The 14741-nt window shown below is 29.7% G+C and overlaps 1 protein-coding gene across 1 annotated transcript; it reads right to left on the bottom strand.

Moving 5' to 3' along the window:
- Positions 1–11161: 11161 nt before the first annotated feature.
- On the bottom strand, positions 11162–13068 carry LOC133703299 (gibberellin 2-beta-dioxygenase 1-like). The gene is made up of 3 exons (XM_062127761.1): positions 12589–13068; positions 12116–12464; positions 11162–11605 (listed from the first exon to the last, which is right to left on the bottom strand). Exons 1-3 carry the CDS (start codon positions 12987–12989, stop codon positions 11357–11359), a joined length of 999 nt encoding a protein of 332 aa, XP_061983745.1. The 5' UTR covers positions 12990–13068; the 3' UTR covers positions 11162–11356.
- Between the last annotated feature and the right edge of the window lie 1673 nt (positions 13069–14741).

Genomic DNA, 14741 nt, shown 5'->3' with positions numbered 1-14741 from the left:
TTTTTATACTTACACATGTTGGTTGCTAATGTTAAAAAAAGCTTTTCATTTCATGTCTTTTTTATGTTCTTTACAACATTCAACATGTTATTAACATTTTAAAATAATAGAATTAAAGCAGATGTTTTATATATTTTGATCAAATTCAAAAAATTTCATCAACCTCAATTTTCTTCTTCGTTTTTTATTTTCAATCCCTCATTTACATCACTGCTATGTTTTCTTTCATTCTATAACACCAATTATAAGTGACATCAAATTTAAAAAAAAACCTTAAAAAGAGAAGGCATTTTTACTATACATTGCTAGGAGAAACATGGATTGTAACAATGTTTTTATGTTTTTTTGACATTTGAAGTTTTTTCATATTCAATCATCAATTTTTTTTTATTTTGTCCTTATACATTAGATTAACTGGGTATTAGGCTTGATAATTTATTTCAATTTTCTTTCTGTGTATATCGTGGTGTCAAAGATATCGAATTGAAGCTTGGTTTTGAAAAATAAAAAATTGGTTTCTTTACTTTAAAATAATTTAAAATCCAAGGACCAAAATTGACAAAGAGACATATATTCATGCTCTTTTATTTTTTTTCCATTATTCATTTAGTGTCTTTTGAAAGATTTTTGCCTTTAGATTTTTTTCATTTGTCTTTTCAGTCACTTTGGTTTGAAACTTTTACATTTTAGTTTAAAACTTAATTTTATTAATTTTTTTTAGTCTTTAAGTATGAAAAAGGAAAGAGAAAATAACTAGAAAATAGTGAAAGAGATAAATTTATAGGTTGATCATATTACGACAACAAAAAAGAATAACCTTTGCGTCAATGATTCCATTTGATGAGATGAGTATCTTCAAGGTGATTTTCAACCCTTATCTTATTGAAAAAAGTATATCATGGTTGAGAAAGCTTTTTCGGTTTTAATTTTGTATTTTTATATTCATTTAAAGGTGTTTGTGTTGATAAATGAGTTTATTGAGGTACTAAAGATTTTAATTAGGTGTTTTTACTTGAAAATAGGTTAAACAATGGCTTTATTCCGCTTCTATAACAAGGTAGTGTTTGATATTGTGGTAGTGATTGCTTTTCAAAGTGCTTTGTACTTGGAAATGCATGGAAATAATATATATATTTTCAATATTAGCACATCAAAATGATTAAAAAATACAAAGAAATTAATTCTATTTTTTGTTTTCAATTTCTTGACAAACACGTGGCCAGTCGCGTTGCCAAACAGATTCAGCTACGTGCTAAGCCCGAGTATATATGTGTCTGACAAGTTACCAAACCCATCACCCTTAGGTTTAGGTTCATTCTAGGTCCAAATGCGTATGAAACTGTTAATCATTATAGGCCTCATGTTGGGTCACGAGGCATTGCTTGTTTATTCTTGTTACTCTTAACATAAAATATTAAAAGTAATGAATAATCATCTCTCTACATTCTAGGTGTATAAAAGTCTCCCAAGAGCTTACTATATTTCCATCAACATTAATATTGTGTAAGAGATATTTATCATTCATTAATATTGTGTAAGGGATATCTATCCCTCGTTAATATTGTGTAAAAGATATTTATCCCTCAGTAATGCTACCCAAAGGAAATAACACTCCAACCCCTTCATTCAAACAACATGACGAGGTTCAGAGGCTATATATACCCTTTAAACTACCTCGATAAAGGGTTTATAATTTTCTATTCTCTATGTATTCATACTTTTATTCTCAGAGCATTTATCATACAAAAACAAAAACAAAAACAAACACAAAAACAAAAACAAACATTATTATTCTTAGAATTTAAAGCTTATTCTCTCATTTATTACAATCTCTTATTAAAAGTCAATAATTTTATCATCGGATGGTCCCAAAACCCTATCAAAAGGGATTGTTTTGCAGGTGTTAGATCTTCTACCACCAACCACAAACTTCATAAACTCTTAAGACAGGAATATTAACATGAATGTTTGATTACCCATTGTTCAAACTCTCTAAGAATCTCAGAAAGTGTATAACCCTTGCTCAACATACAAATATGTACATATATTATTTTTATCAATCCTAAAGCTCATTGAGCATCATTAACAACATCAAAATCACCTATATGAACTTCCAAAACTAAACAAAAACACTAGAATGATCAAGCATTGTTATATGTCCCATTTTTTGTATATAATTATCAAACTATAATATATGCTTTCCATGCATCAAGAACAAGTATTCAAACATCAAAAGCATATCATTAATAATTTATTAAACATCATATTAATAATAAGAATAAACAATCATATTACAACTTTCATTTAAAGCACCTTAAACATATATGCAAAAATAACTTAAACATGGTCGAATCAATTCAAAAATATCATGAACAACACTTGAATAAATGAATCAAAGCTTAAGATGAAGAGGTGAGAGATATTCTCCATGAGTTCTACCTCTCCATCAAGTTGAGTAATATAAATTCAAGAGATGATTGCAACTAGTTTCTTTCTTTTTTTCTTGATTTGAACAGATTCCAGTAGCCCATTCCAAGCAATTTTTTTATTTTCTTCTTCACAATATCTTATTTCTTTCTTTTTCTCTCTCTCTTTTTCTCTTTTTTTATATTATTTGATTGGTTTTCTCTCAATGTTTCTTCTTTTTTTCATGGCCTTTTCTCACCTCTCCAGTCCCTTTTAAGCTTCAAAAGACACCCTTTCTATAGCCTTAAAAGGCAGGTGGTTACGAAACCATTTATGGGTTTGAAGGTGGTTTTTGAAAACTAGATCATAGGAGATTTTTTTTTCTCATTTTGCTTATGATCTATTAGGGGACCACCCTCCTCTTTTTTTTTTTCCCTCTTCCTATATGTCTAACAAACTCTTGGAACTTCTAGAAAAAGTTGGGAAGTTTATAGCTGAAACTTGATTGAAAATAGCTGATTAGAGGTGCACCTTCCATGAATTAATCGTGGCAAATACTAGGATCAAATCATACTTTATTTGGTGGCATGTGGCCTTCCCACCATCAATCCAAAGTTAGGTGTAACACTATTAAATTTTATTGAACCAGACACGATTGCCTTAACACAAGATGTTGAGGGCTTTCATGTGGCAAGTGAGGCCAAAACATCGAAAAAAGGTCGATATAGCCTTGTATAGGGGAAGCTCTTTTGTCGAATGGTGGTCACTGTTCATCCAGCGGTGGCTGGAGTTATCTTGATTATTACTTATAAGAGTGGTTCACGATCAACCAAAATAGAAAAACCCTGACCAAAACAATGTTGTTTTCCTTAAACCCTTAAAATTAGGGTTTTATTAATTAGGATTAGGCAATCTCTAATTTAGTCCCTAGTATTTTAATTTAAGCTTAAATGTCCTCAATTGAGATAAAATTGATTAATTTTATGCAATTAAACCCATGTTGAACATCAATGAGACCTTTTAAGTCTGGTATCTTTTTCAAAGATGTCATTGGTTTCCAATTTATTCAATTTAGCCCCTTAATTAAGCTTTAATCTTTGATTTTCTTCAATTTAGTCTATGAAAAAATTCGATATAGCTCCCAAAATTGGGCGCCTTTTACAGAAAGGTCCTTGGTCTTTAAATTATTTAATTTCACCCTTAATTGATCCCTGAACTTTGATTTTGTAGCAATTTCACTCCTGATTTCATTTGATTAAGCTTGTAAAAAATAAATTGGCTCTTTAAAATTTTAATTTTTTTAATTAAGATCAAATTAGGCTTCCAAACTCAATTTTTCATCAATTAAATCTTTAATAAAATTAATTTGACCTATTAAAAGTTTAATTAAGTCATTTCATTTAATTAATTTTTTTAATTTTGACCTAAATTTATTTTTAAACTTAATTAAGTCTTTAATTAGCCCCATGATTAAATCAAATCAGCCTACTAAAAATGTAATTAAGTCCTCAAACTTATTTTTTATGCAAATTTATCCAATATTCACTTAAGTTAGCCTTAAATTTGTATTGTCTTTCACATTTATGTCTTTCAAGGGTACAATTGGGTTTCCAATATTTTCAAAGATCCAGTTTGGTCCTTTCATCTTTCATTTATGTATTTAGATTCTTTTTCAGCCTGTTCTTGCCAACTAAGTCATTTTTCCTCTTACATCTATTTTTTTTAAAGAACTTCTTTTTTTTAATTTTTTATAAAATAAAATGATAATTTTAAGGAACCCAAATCATGTTATGACACCTAAAATTAACATAATTTAAATCAAATTTCCCAGATCTCCTAATATTCCCTACCATGGCTGGTCACTCTAGAGTTCCCATTACCATAATTAGTTTTCAATTACTCAATTTCCCCAAAACATAACAATCATATCTTACTCATCGTAATTAAATTTACAAACATTCCCATATGTTCTCAAACACTTAATGTGAATTTAACTAGCTCATTCTTTACATAAACATTTACATAACTTTTCCAAAACATAATAGTCATAGTTCACACATCAAAAATCAATTTACAATGATTATAATCAATTTAAGCATCCCTAACATCATTAAGACATCAAAATATACATAATTCTACCATTTCTATACTTTCATTTCCCCACAATTTACTCACATAACCAATACTAAAAAAATTATTTTACATGAATTTCCATCAAAATTATACACATTAACATCATCATACCAATCAAGTTTAAGCATCATAAAATTATTCAAAACACCAAAAATCCACCAAATTTAGCCAAATTCCAGAATTCCAACGTATAACAAAAATAATGAAACTCTTAGCAATCCATAATAGAATGTCCAACACCAACATCAAACATTCCTTAACATCATTAAAACATCACAATCTACCAAATTTAGTTACATTTTCAAATCCTCAAAATCCCTATAAATGGCTGACCACTAATTATCTAAGTTTTCATAATTGATTTTCTATTTTTTTTCTTCAATTTGTTACTTATAATACCATTCCCACATTAAACCACAAAAGGATTAACCAAAACAACCCTTTTTAATTTCAACATAGAAAATTTTCATCCTAATATTTTTTCAAAATATCATCATCCATAATCAAACACACAAAAAACCAATACCACCCCTATTATAATCACAATTATATACATAAATCATCACAAAGCCACAAACAAACCCAAAACAAGCTAAATCAAAGCTATTTTTTTTTAATTCCCCTAATTTTCAAAACTAACAATTTGGCCATTCATAGTAAAACCCTATAATTGACCAAAATTCCTTCAATTTGATTACAAACTTATCATCACATCATAAGCTAACAAAGAACCATTGAAATTATCATTTTAAAAAAATAAAGCATAAACCCTAACAAATTCAAATTTAAAAATTTTCATTTCCTTGCTTAAAATAATAAAATTTTTTGTAATTAAAGTTCTTACCTTTCATGACCAACTCAATTTAATGAGTTTTTATGGACAATTCTTTTAAAATTTTCTTTCTCCTCCAATGAAGTGTCTTCTCTTTCTAGCTTCCAAACCTCCAATATCTCTCTCATATTGTCTCCCTAAAGTTGACTAATATAGATTTGATTTTAAGGTGAAAAACCCTTAAACTAAAATCTTCATGGCATATAATTCAAGAAAGAAAGGAAGAAGAACAAGAAATGAATAAATTTTCAAGTTCCCCTTCCTACACTGGCTGGTTGTTATTTAAAAGGGAGGATTTGTTTCTCCATAGTTATGATAATGCCACTCACTTATGTCTTATGAGTATTCCGATGATATTTTTTTCGTACATTTTTTTTTATATTTCATCTAAGTTTCAAGCTAACTTACCTGAAATTTTTTGTCACTAGACATAATAAAACTTCTCTGAATTTTATTATCCACGCTGTTAAGTAAGAGTTTACACCGATTGTCGATATTGTTTGCGCATAAATTCATACTTTAATTCATTCAGGGTTTTACTCCAATTCACTAAGAATTTTCACCATTAATCATGGAAATTTTATTATTTTCTAGTTGGGATTTAAGCGATTTATCATGAGGTTTATTTGTTTTCTGTTAATTACCCAACCATCATTACTTTTCATATACCAAATTATTACTTTATTTCATCCAAGATTCTTAAACTAATTTACTGGGAACTTCCACGCCTAATCATAATAATATTTTTTTATTTTAGTATATAACCTTTTTTTTTGTTGTTAAATATTACATTATTTAACACTAGTTTACAAATTTTAGGTTGGGTTTATAGGCACCCTCAAATCCATAAGTCTAGATTCACATTTTAAAAACCTTTTTTTTTTATTTTTGAAAAATCATATAGTTGTGTATTAATCAATTCTATTACACACCATACAATTACAATGTCGAGGATAATGCCCAATGACAGAATTCATTCATTCATTCAATATGGTTTGATCTAAGGATAATAAAACAATTAATATGCAAAGTAAAAAAAATGAAATTCAAAGTTGGAAAAATTATGGTAGCCATACAAATATTTTACGTGTAATGAAAAATTACACAATTCTATTGCCCACTCAGCAACACCCAAGAATAATGCATAGTGATGGTATTCATTTATTTTATATTGATTTATGGACAACAAAAACAATTAATATGTAACAAAAAAAATTCTTGTGATAGAAAAAATATGGTAGCTTGAAAATATTTTACACACAACAAGAAATAAAATCGTGTATTAAAACATTTTATTACCCATTTGGCAACATACTAATATAGTGGTATTTATTTATCTTGAATTGATTTATGGATAACAAAATAGTTAATTCGCAACATAGAAAAAGCAAAAGAAATTACTCCTTTTTTTTGAAAAAAAATACTCATTTTTATTATTTATTTACTTTCTTATTTAAGCTTTCCTTATCTTATATTATCTTCCATTATTTCCTTTAATTTTTATTTCTGATTTTGTTTTAATCCTTCCTTTCTTCTAAACTTTGAGTTACTTGGAGAGACTTTGATGTTTATTTAGATATTCCTTTTTTTTATTTATTACTTATAATGTCACTCACTATTCTTTTTTTTTATAAAATTCATCACTTCAAAATATAAAGAAGATATGTGAAAGGAATCGAAAAAATAGATGTAAAACTGGCTGAATTGCATCACAAATATAGTTTTTGAAATTTTTATATTTTAAAGTTTTTTTTTTGAAAATATATTAAAAAGATGATGGTCAAAGATAGGTTATTGCAATATATTTCGATGCTATATAACACATAACCATGATAACTTCTAGTATATCATATTATATTTTAATATTTAATAAATTTTATTTAATCATATAATTAAACTAATATTAATTTTTATCTTTTAGGGAAACGAGTATTTCTTACAGTGGCATAATGCAAAAAGTATTATTTCAGTTTCTAACAAGAGTTCAAAATAATTAGTATAAATTTAGTGATTATTATTTCTAATAGTTCTTTGCTACCTAATATCTATTAAACATAGAAAATCAAGGAAAGTTATTAACTATAAGTTTTCAAATTTTATATGAATTATTCATAATTTAAAAAGTATTGAATAGAATAACTAGCAAACCTATATATTGTTTTGTAGATAATTCAAAACAATGCATTAAATATTTTTAAAAATGTACTTTAACATTGTTGAAGTAAGAAAACAGTCTTTAATTAATTAAATACCAGCATGTACTATGTGCATTGATGAGTAAAAAAACTCCAAAAATTGATTAAAAGATAAAATAAAAAAATTGAATAAATCAAATCAAGAAAAAAAATTCAATTAACCAACTAAAAAACCTAAAAAAATTCTGGTCTAGATTAATTTTAATTTAAAAAAATTAAAGCTGATTGAGCATGATTGAACTAAACCTGTTCACCCAGCACTTAACTTACTTTAAAAACAAGTATAAATAATAATATTTCTTCTGACTCTAAGGGTCTGTTTGTAAATGCGGTGCAAACCGCGTTCCCTCAAATTTTAAATTTTATTTTTGCTAAAAATTATTTTTTTATGTTTTCAGATCGTTTTGATGTCCTGATATAAAAAATAATTTTTAAAAAATAAAAAACATATATTTTGATATATTTGTAAGCGAAAAATACTTTAAACCGCAATCACTACCACAATCTCAAACACACTCTAATAAAACCAATCACGCAAGTGGCGGAGCCACGTAGGGGCAAAAGGGGGCAATTGCCCCCTCCCCCCTCCCAATTAGCAACCATTGCCACTCTCGATCTCATTTTAATTATTCCATGGTATAAAGGTGTGTTACTTTTTTAAGTGATTCATATAAATTAATAGTAGGTAAATCATTATCCAAATTAAATAAAATATAGAGATTTAACAGCTAAATCAAACATAATATAATAGAAAAGGAGTTGATTAAAACTAATATAAAGCTGTGTTATTTTTTTATTTGTTTCATTATATAATTTTAGTTTTATTTCTATATAATTAGTTATTGAAAATGTTAGGGTTTATAATAATTTATGGATTTGTTAAATTAATATCTGTATGGGTAATATTATATGCTAATAGATATAAATTGAAATGAGTTTTGATGAATTGATAAGTATTTTGTTATGAATTTCATATAAAAATAATGATAATGAATTTACTAATGATTAAAAATGAAGTACAGGATAACTAAAAAAATTAAGGACATAATAAATAAATTAAAAAAACATTTAATATTTATGTTCAATCCACTTGTACAAAACAACAAGCCAACAAGAACAACATCAATTTTAAACAATCCTTTTAAGTTATGATTTTAGATGTTATGTACCATATGTCAGCATAGAATTGTTGTCAAGAACTTTCCTAATCCTTGAAAAATTTAGAAATAGATAAATGAAAATTTGTTGTATATATTGAGAAAGATATTTTTAATGAGATTACAAATAAAATCATTATGAAACAGTTTTAAAATATAAAATCTCGAAGATAACAATTATAATGTAAGTTTTTTCATTTTAAAAGTATTCTTAAATTAATCTTGCTTAACTTTAGTTGGTATATATAAATTAATTTCTATATATAACACATATATATATATAACATATAATATTAAATATTTGTTAGTAATTTGCCCTCTCATTTAAAAAATTCTGGCTCTGCTGCTGATTACACATCCCCACAAGCAACCGAACCTCTCCAAACATTTCCTCCATCTCTCGTCGATTTCTATTCTAACCCTAAATCAAAACCAAAAACAACCCCATAAACTCTCTCTTTCTCATCTGTAAAATATGATAGGGGAAGCAAAACTGTTAGTGAGAAGTTTTGGCTAATGAAACTGTATGGTTTTGCTGGTATTTTTACAAAATAAACCAAACCGAGTCGAACTTATATCAATAAGTTTGAAGTACTCGATGCTTATTGGTTTTTTCTAGTTTCGTTTGATTTTTATTCTAAAAAGAGCAATTGGGTTATTTTTAAGAGTAAAAACTAAACTGAACTGGGAATGTTAACCTAGACTTCATCAAGTTCGGATATTTGATGGTAATGGAATAGAAGGAGAAGGAATATATGATCACGTGGAGTGTCTATAATCACCGACTAACGATATTCCCTTTATCCATATCTTAATGTAATGCATGCCTTAGATTTACAAGTACGGAAACTTCTCAAGGAAAAGGAATTGCATCGTCGACAGTTGTGTGTGCAGACCAAAATAACTGATGCGAGTTTCAAAGGGGCCATTGTTCTTATCCAGGAGGGTTCTTCTGAGGTGTAAGAGAACTTTGAGGAGAAGTGTCATAAATCATCATAATCTTAACCGAGAGACCACGAAGCTAAAGTCGCTGTCTTTCCACGCGTTTTAAGCCATGGTTTGTGCATGTTTTTTGTTTTTAATTAATTTTGTTTGATTCTCTTTTCTTTTGTGTGTGTTAGATTCATCCCTTTTGAAAGATACTACAAAGGTGCTAAACTCTTCATGTTAATACTTATGCAGCTGGCTTACTCCTTGCTCTCTACTTTTTTAAAAAATCTTTTCCAAGGGATTTCTCAATTATTTGCATTTAAGATTTTTCAAGTTAAGAGATTTGATGGGTTTGTGTTCCTTTCAAATAGAGAAGTGGAAAGGAACATCTCAATTATTTTCTTTTTAATAGTTATAACTTACAAATTTTAGTCTAAGTTCCGTTAATCAGAATTAAAAAAAAAAAAAAGTGTGAAAGAAACTTTTCGAAACAGGAGTAATTTGATGCCATTGGCTGGTAAAAGTTGGAATGTGAGTTAATTAGAACAATAGTTTATTTGATTTTTAAGTTTTAACCAATGCGATAAATTTATGTTGATCTTACTTGAGTTGAGAGATCATGAAATCACGGGAAACCATTTAGTTTTGGATACAAACAAGCGCATGTATGCGCTGTGGGTGCCCAGCTTCCAGGCAGGCAGGCAGCCCAAACGTTACTTATGCGCAATCTCATGGGATATATCTCTGGCCTGGCGCTTGGCTCCTGCAAGTTGTAGTCTTCTCACATGCTCCCATCAATAGTACAGTACAGTACTCGCGCTACAATGCAGAACAATATAATTCATAGTAAATTCACTCATAATAAATAATATTCCACACTACAATAAAATACTGATCAGTTTTAGTTATAATTAATTTACAGATTCGAGATCAACTATACATATAACTGCCTGCGTTACATAACAGATATTTTTTAAAAAATAAAAAAGACTAAGGAGTAAAATATTAGATCGAAAAGGGTTTTGTAATTTAATTTGTTAAATTTATAGTTTGGATTATGAACTGCATTTAATTAAATAACTTTTATTTAGTTATATCATAATAAAATAAATACTTATAAAATTAAATACAAATAAAATATCGTGATGTTTATTTAAGACGAAGATTGCTATATAAATAACAAACTAAAATAAGATATAAAAAAAATTAAAAATTAATCAAATAATAAATGATGAAATTTAAATAAAAAAATAAAAAATTTATTCAATAAAACTTAATATTAAAAATAAAATTGCAAAAAAAATAAAGGGAAAAGAAAAAACAGAGACAAGAAAATCATATGTCAAGCTATTTTCCCCTTCTTTGGAGTAATTTTGATCAAATGTTGCGGGGAATCTGCCATGTTTCTTCACGACTCAAATGATGAGTTTTCCCATCTCTTTTTTTCTTTTGGGATAACCTTCGCCATAAAATATTATCAATGCTTCTGTTTTCGACAGAGTGGCCGAGGAGCATAAATTAGTTCCATTAACAAGAAAAGTAATTGGATAAAGTATGGGAGACAAAAACTGGAGAAAGTCAAAGAAGAAGAACGTAAGAGTAGAAAATACAAAGTATTAATTCCATCTGTGGCAGATACAGTAAACCTATTCTTGAAGTATTTGGCAAGAACACGCGAGACTTGATTTTGTGTACGTATTTATTTACGAGGCTGTTATCCTCTCGAAGAGGACAAGCTTATTATCGGCCAATCTTGAGCTGTAAGCAGATCTCTTGTACTCGAACCATGTAAATTCTCTGTACAAGCTTTCTTCTCCTTCCGTGAGGGAGGGCAATGGAGCTATTTTCTCTCTCAAAGGTGGCCCACCAAAATAAATCATTGAAATTCTAGCTTTTATACTGTTGGCCAAGACTCTGTGCCTTACACTTTTAAACCGCCCATTAGTCATAACCTGCACAGCCACCAACCGAACCAAGATTACTTCATTTATTAGTCACATTCAATGAATGGAAGCAAGCATGAAGATTAGAAGTTTCATTCTCTTTTAGTTGACTTTGACTACAAAATGGAAGGCGGAACCAATCCTTTAGTAAAGGGCTAAGCTAAGCGTGCACGTAGGAAGCTTTGCTCTTGAAGTCACTTGACATATTCCATACACCTCGGAACTCAAATCATGTATGTTCCTCGAATGGAAGGAACTTGGACTCTTGGAGCTAGTCTATCACGCTTTCTATGAGGAGGAGATTAGAGCTGTAACAAAACTGGCCAGTGGAGTTCATCAAATGATGGGTTGACAGACATCAAATGTTAATTTGGAAGTGTAGTTATAGTTATTTTTTATTTAAAATAATATATTTTTATTTTTTAAATTTTTTTAAAAATACTTTTAAAACTAAAAAAACACTCCTGATTTTGTAATTTTTTTTACTGTGTTGAGAACAGCAGCAGTTTAGATGTGTACCTGTAAGGAGTCGCCAACATTGATGAAAAATGAGCCCGGGTCAGGTGGGACTGAAATCCAGCTTCCATCATTAAGAGAGATTTGCAGGCCAGAAGTGTTGTTGGATCTTAACACAGAAATGATCTGTGGGTCTGTGTGCTCTCCAAATCCAATCATGTTGTGGTCTTTCAATGCTTGAATCTCTGGGCATGGAGGGTAGTGATTTAGCCTAAAAACAGAGTCACTCTGTTCATCCATCAAAAGTTTACTAAACACGTTTCTATTCTGAATCTTTAGACCATCAGCCATCATTTCAAGAATCTCACATGCCATTTTCTTCACAGCTGATACATAATCATTCAAAGCACACCTGAAACATCGAAGCCAAAAGCAGAGTTTAACCAAAATAAAAATAAAAGAACCATGATCACAACTTTTCTATGTTTCTCTGGATAAAATTAAAAAAAATTGATTGATTTGTCGGAGTTTCACACCGAAACTTTTCTGGGTTGTCACCAAAAACTGAAGAGAGTCTCTGAGAAACTGATTCTTGATTAGTGGTCAGGAGAAGGTATTCTACCCAACCCACATCACCGTTTTGTCCAATGCTTTTCTTACCATAGCCAAAGGGATTAGGAGGGCTTGCTTTTTCTTTCTCAGAAAGCGGTAATGAGAAGAACTTGACAGCTTCGGATTCCAGCTTCGAAATGAATTCCAAAGGCACGCCATGGTTGACTACCTTGAAAAATCCAAATTCCTCACATGCCTTAACCAGGAGGTGCTTGGAGTCGGGTTTTGAGAGGTCTATTAGAGGGATTCCAGAAAAGAATGTGGTGGGTTTGATGTTTCTTATAAACGAGAACTGTTGAAGTGCTGGCTTGGGCACAAGCACCATGGTTGTTGTTGTCTGCAGGAGGAAAGAAGACAGAGAGATAGAGAGAGCTCGGATGAGTTGATATACAAAAATGCTACTTATAATATACACAAACACACACACACAACCATGCTGCTCTAAGGTAATTTTTTTTTTTTCATTTTGTTAAAAAAAGCAGGAACCATGTAAATGGTGGGGACATCATAATCTTTCAAAACAGAAAACTAGCCACCAATCACCACCTCCCATCAGGAACAATAACTCTAATCTTATTCTCCTAAAATAAACATAACAAGATTTATCGCATTAGAAAGGGATTTATCGCATTAAAAAGATTGTTTGATTTGGATAATGATGATTTTTTAAAATTCAATATGATTAGGAATAATGGTTTTTTGAGTGTTTGGATAGAGAATGATCACATGTTCATGTTAATGTTTCGTTCTCCAGAGTTTAAGAAGTTGATAATTGGTGATAAAAGAACGAACACCTAAAAAATAGTTTCTTTTGGTGGGATTTAAAGACTCTTCGACAATAAAATCAGTGATTTTTAAAAAAGAATTGCAATAAATAAAAAAATGAGTTTTAAACTCTTAAGAGTAAAAGTGTTTGTTTTTAATTATGTATGATAAATGCTTTCTAAAAATAAGAGTAGGAAAAGTGTGAATTTTTTATCTGGGTGGTTCAGAGGCTATATATTGCCTCTAAACTTTGTCATATTACTTGAATGAAGGGGTTATAACATTATATCTTCTTAATAGCATTAATGAGAGATAAATATCTCTTACATAATATTAATGAGGGGTTGATACCCCTTACATAATATTAATTGTTGATGGAAATATTGTAGGCTTCTAGGAGACTTTTATGCACCTAAGGATATAAGAAGATGATATAGAGAGATGATTGTTCTTGACTTTTAACATTTTATGTTAAAAGGTGTAAGAATAAACAAATAAATCCTTGTGACTTAACATGAGGCCTAAAAAGATTATCAACTCAAAAAAGTATTTAGACCTAGAAATATTTCAAATTCAAGGGTGATGGGTCTAACAGCTTTCCAGACTCATATGTACTTAGGCTTAATGTGTAGCTGAACCCAACCATATTGGTTCTGACATCTTGCCATACTTATATGTATTTAGGCTCGGTGTGTAGTTGAACTCAAAGGTGTTGGGTCTGGCATCTTACCAAACCCATGAGCACCTGGACTCAACGTGTAGCAGAACTTAAAGGTGTTGGGTTTGGAATCTTGTTAAATCCATATGTATTTAGGTTTAACACATAGTTGAACCCAAGAATATTGTGTCTGACAAGCTGAACCCAAGGATGTCGGGTCTAGGATCTTGCTTGATCCAAATGTATTTGGGCTCAACACGTAGCTAAACATAAAAGTGTTGGGTTTGATATCTTGCTAGATCTACAAGCATTTGGGCTCAACGTGTAGCTAAACCTAAAGGTGCTAGGTTTTGCATCTTGTCAGACCTATATATACTTGGGCTCAGTACATATCTGAACCTAAAGGTGTTAGGTCTAAAATCTTACTAGACCCTCAAGCACCTGAGCTCAACATGTAGTTAAACCCAAGGGTAATGGGTCTAACAATTTTCCAAACCCATATATAGTTGGACTTAGTGCATAGCTGAATCTAAATATGTTGGGTCTAACATCTTGCTAGATTTACATGTATTTGGGCTCAACACATAGCTGAACCCAAAGATACTAGGATTGACATCTTGCTAAACCCATATGTAGTTGGGCTCAGTATGTAGC

This window comes from Populus nigra, chromosome 9 (genome assembly GCF_951802175.1).
Source record: "Populus nigra chromosome 9, ddPopNigr1.1, whole genome shotgun sequence".
NCBI lineage: Eukaryota > Viridiplantae > Streptophyta > Magnoliopsida > Malpighiales > Salicaceae > Populus > Populus nigra.
This window is presented reverse-complemented; position numbering and strand designations above follow the sequence as displayed.

Bases quoted from the DNA above. Each gene is read 5' to 3' on its own strand.
- LOC133703299 (XM_062127761.1), bottom strand. From the start codon at position 12,989: ATGGTGCTTGTGCCCAAGCCAGCACTTCAACAGTTCTCGTTTATAAGA. The intron at 12,465-12,588 runs GTGTGAAACTCC...TCGATGTTTCAG, and splicing joins GACAACCCAGAAAAGTTTCG to GTGTGCTTTGAATGATTATG. The intron at 11,606-12,115 runs GTACACATCTAA...GTGGCTGTGCAG, and splicing joins ATGTTGGCGACTCCTTACAG to GTTATGACTAATGGGCGGTT.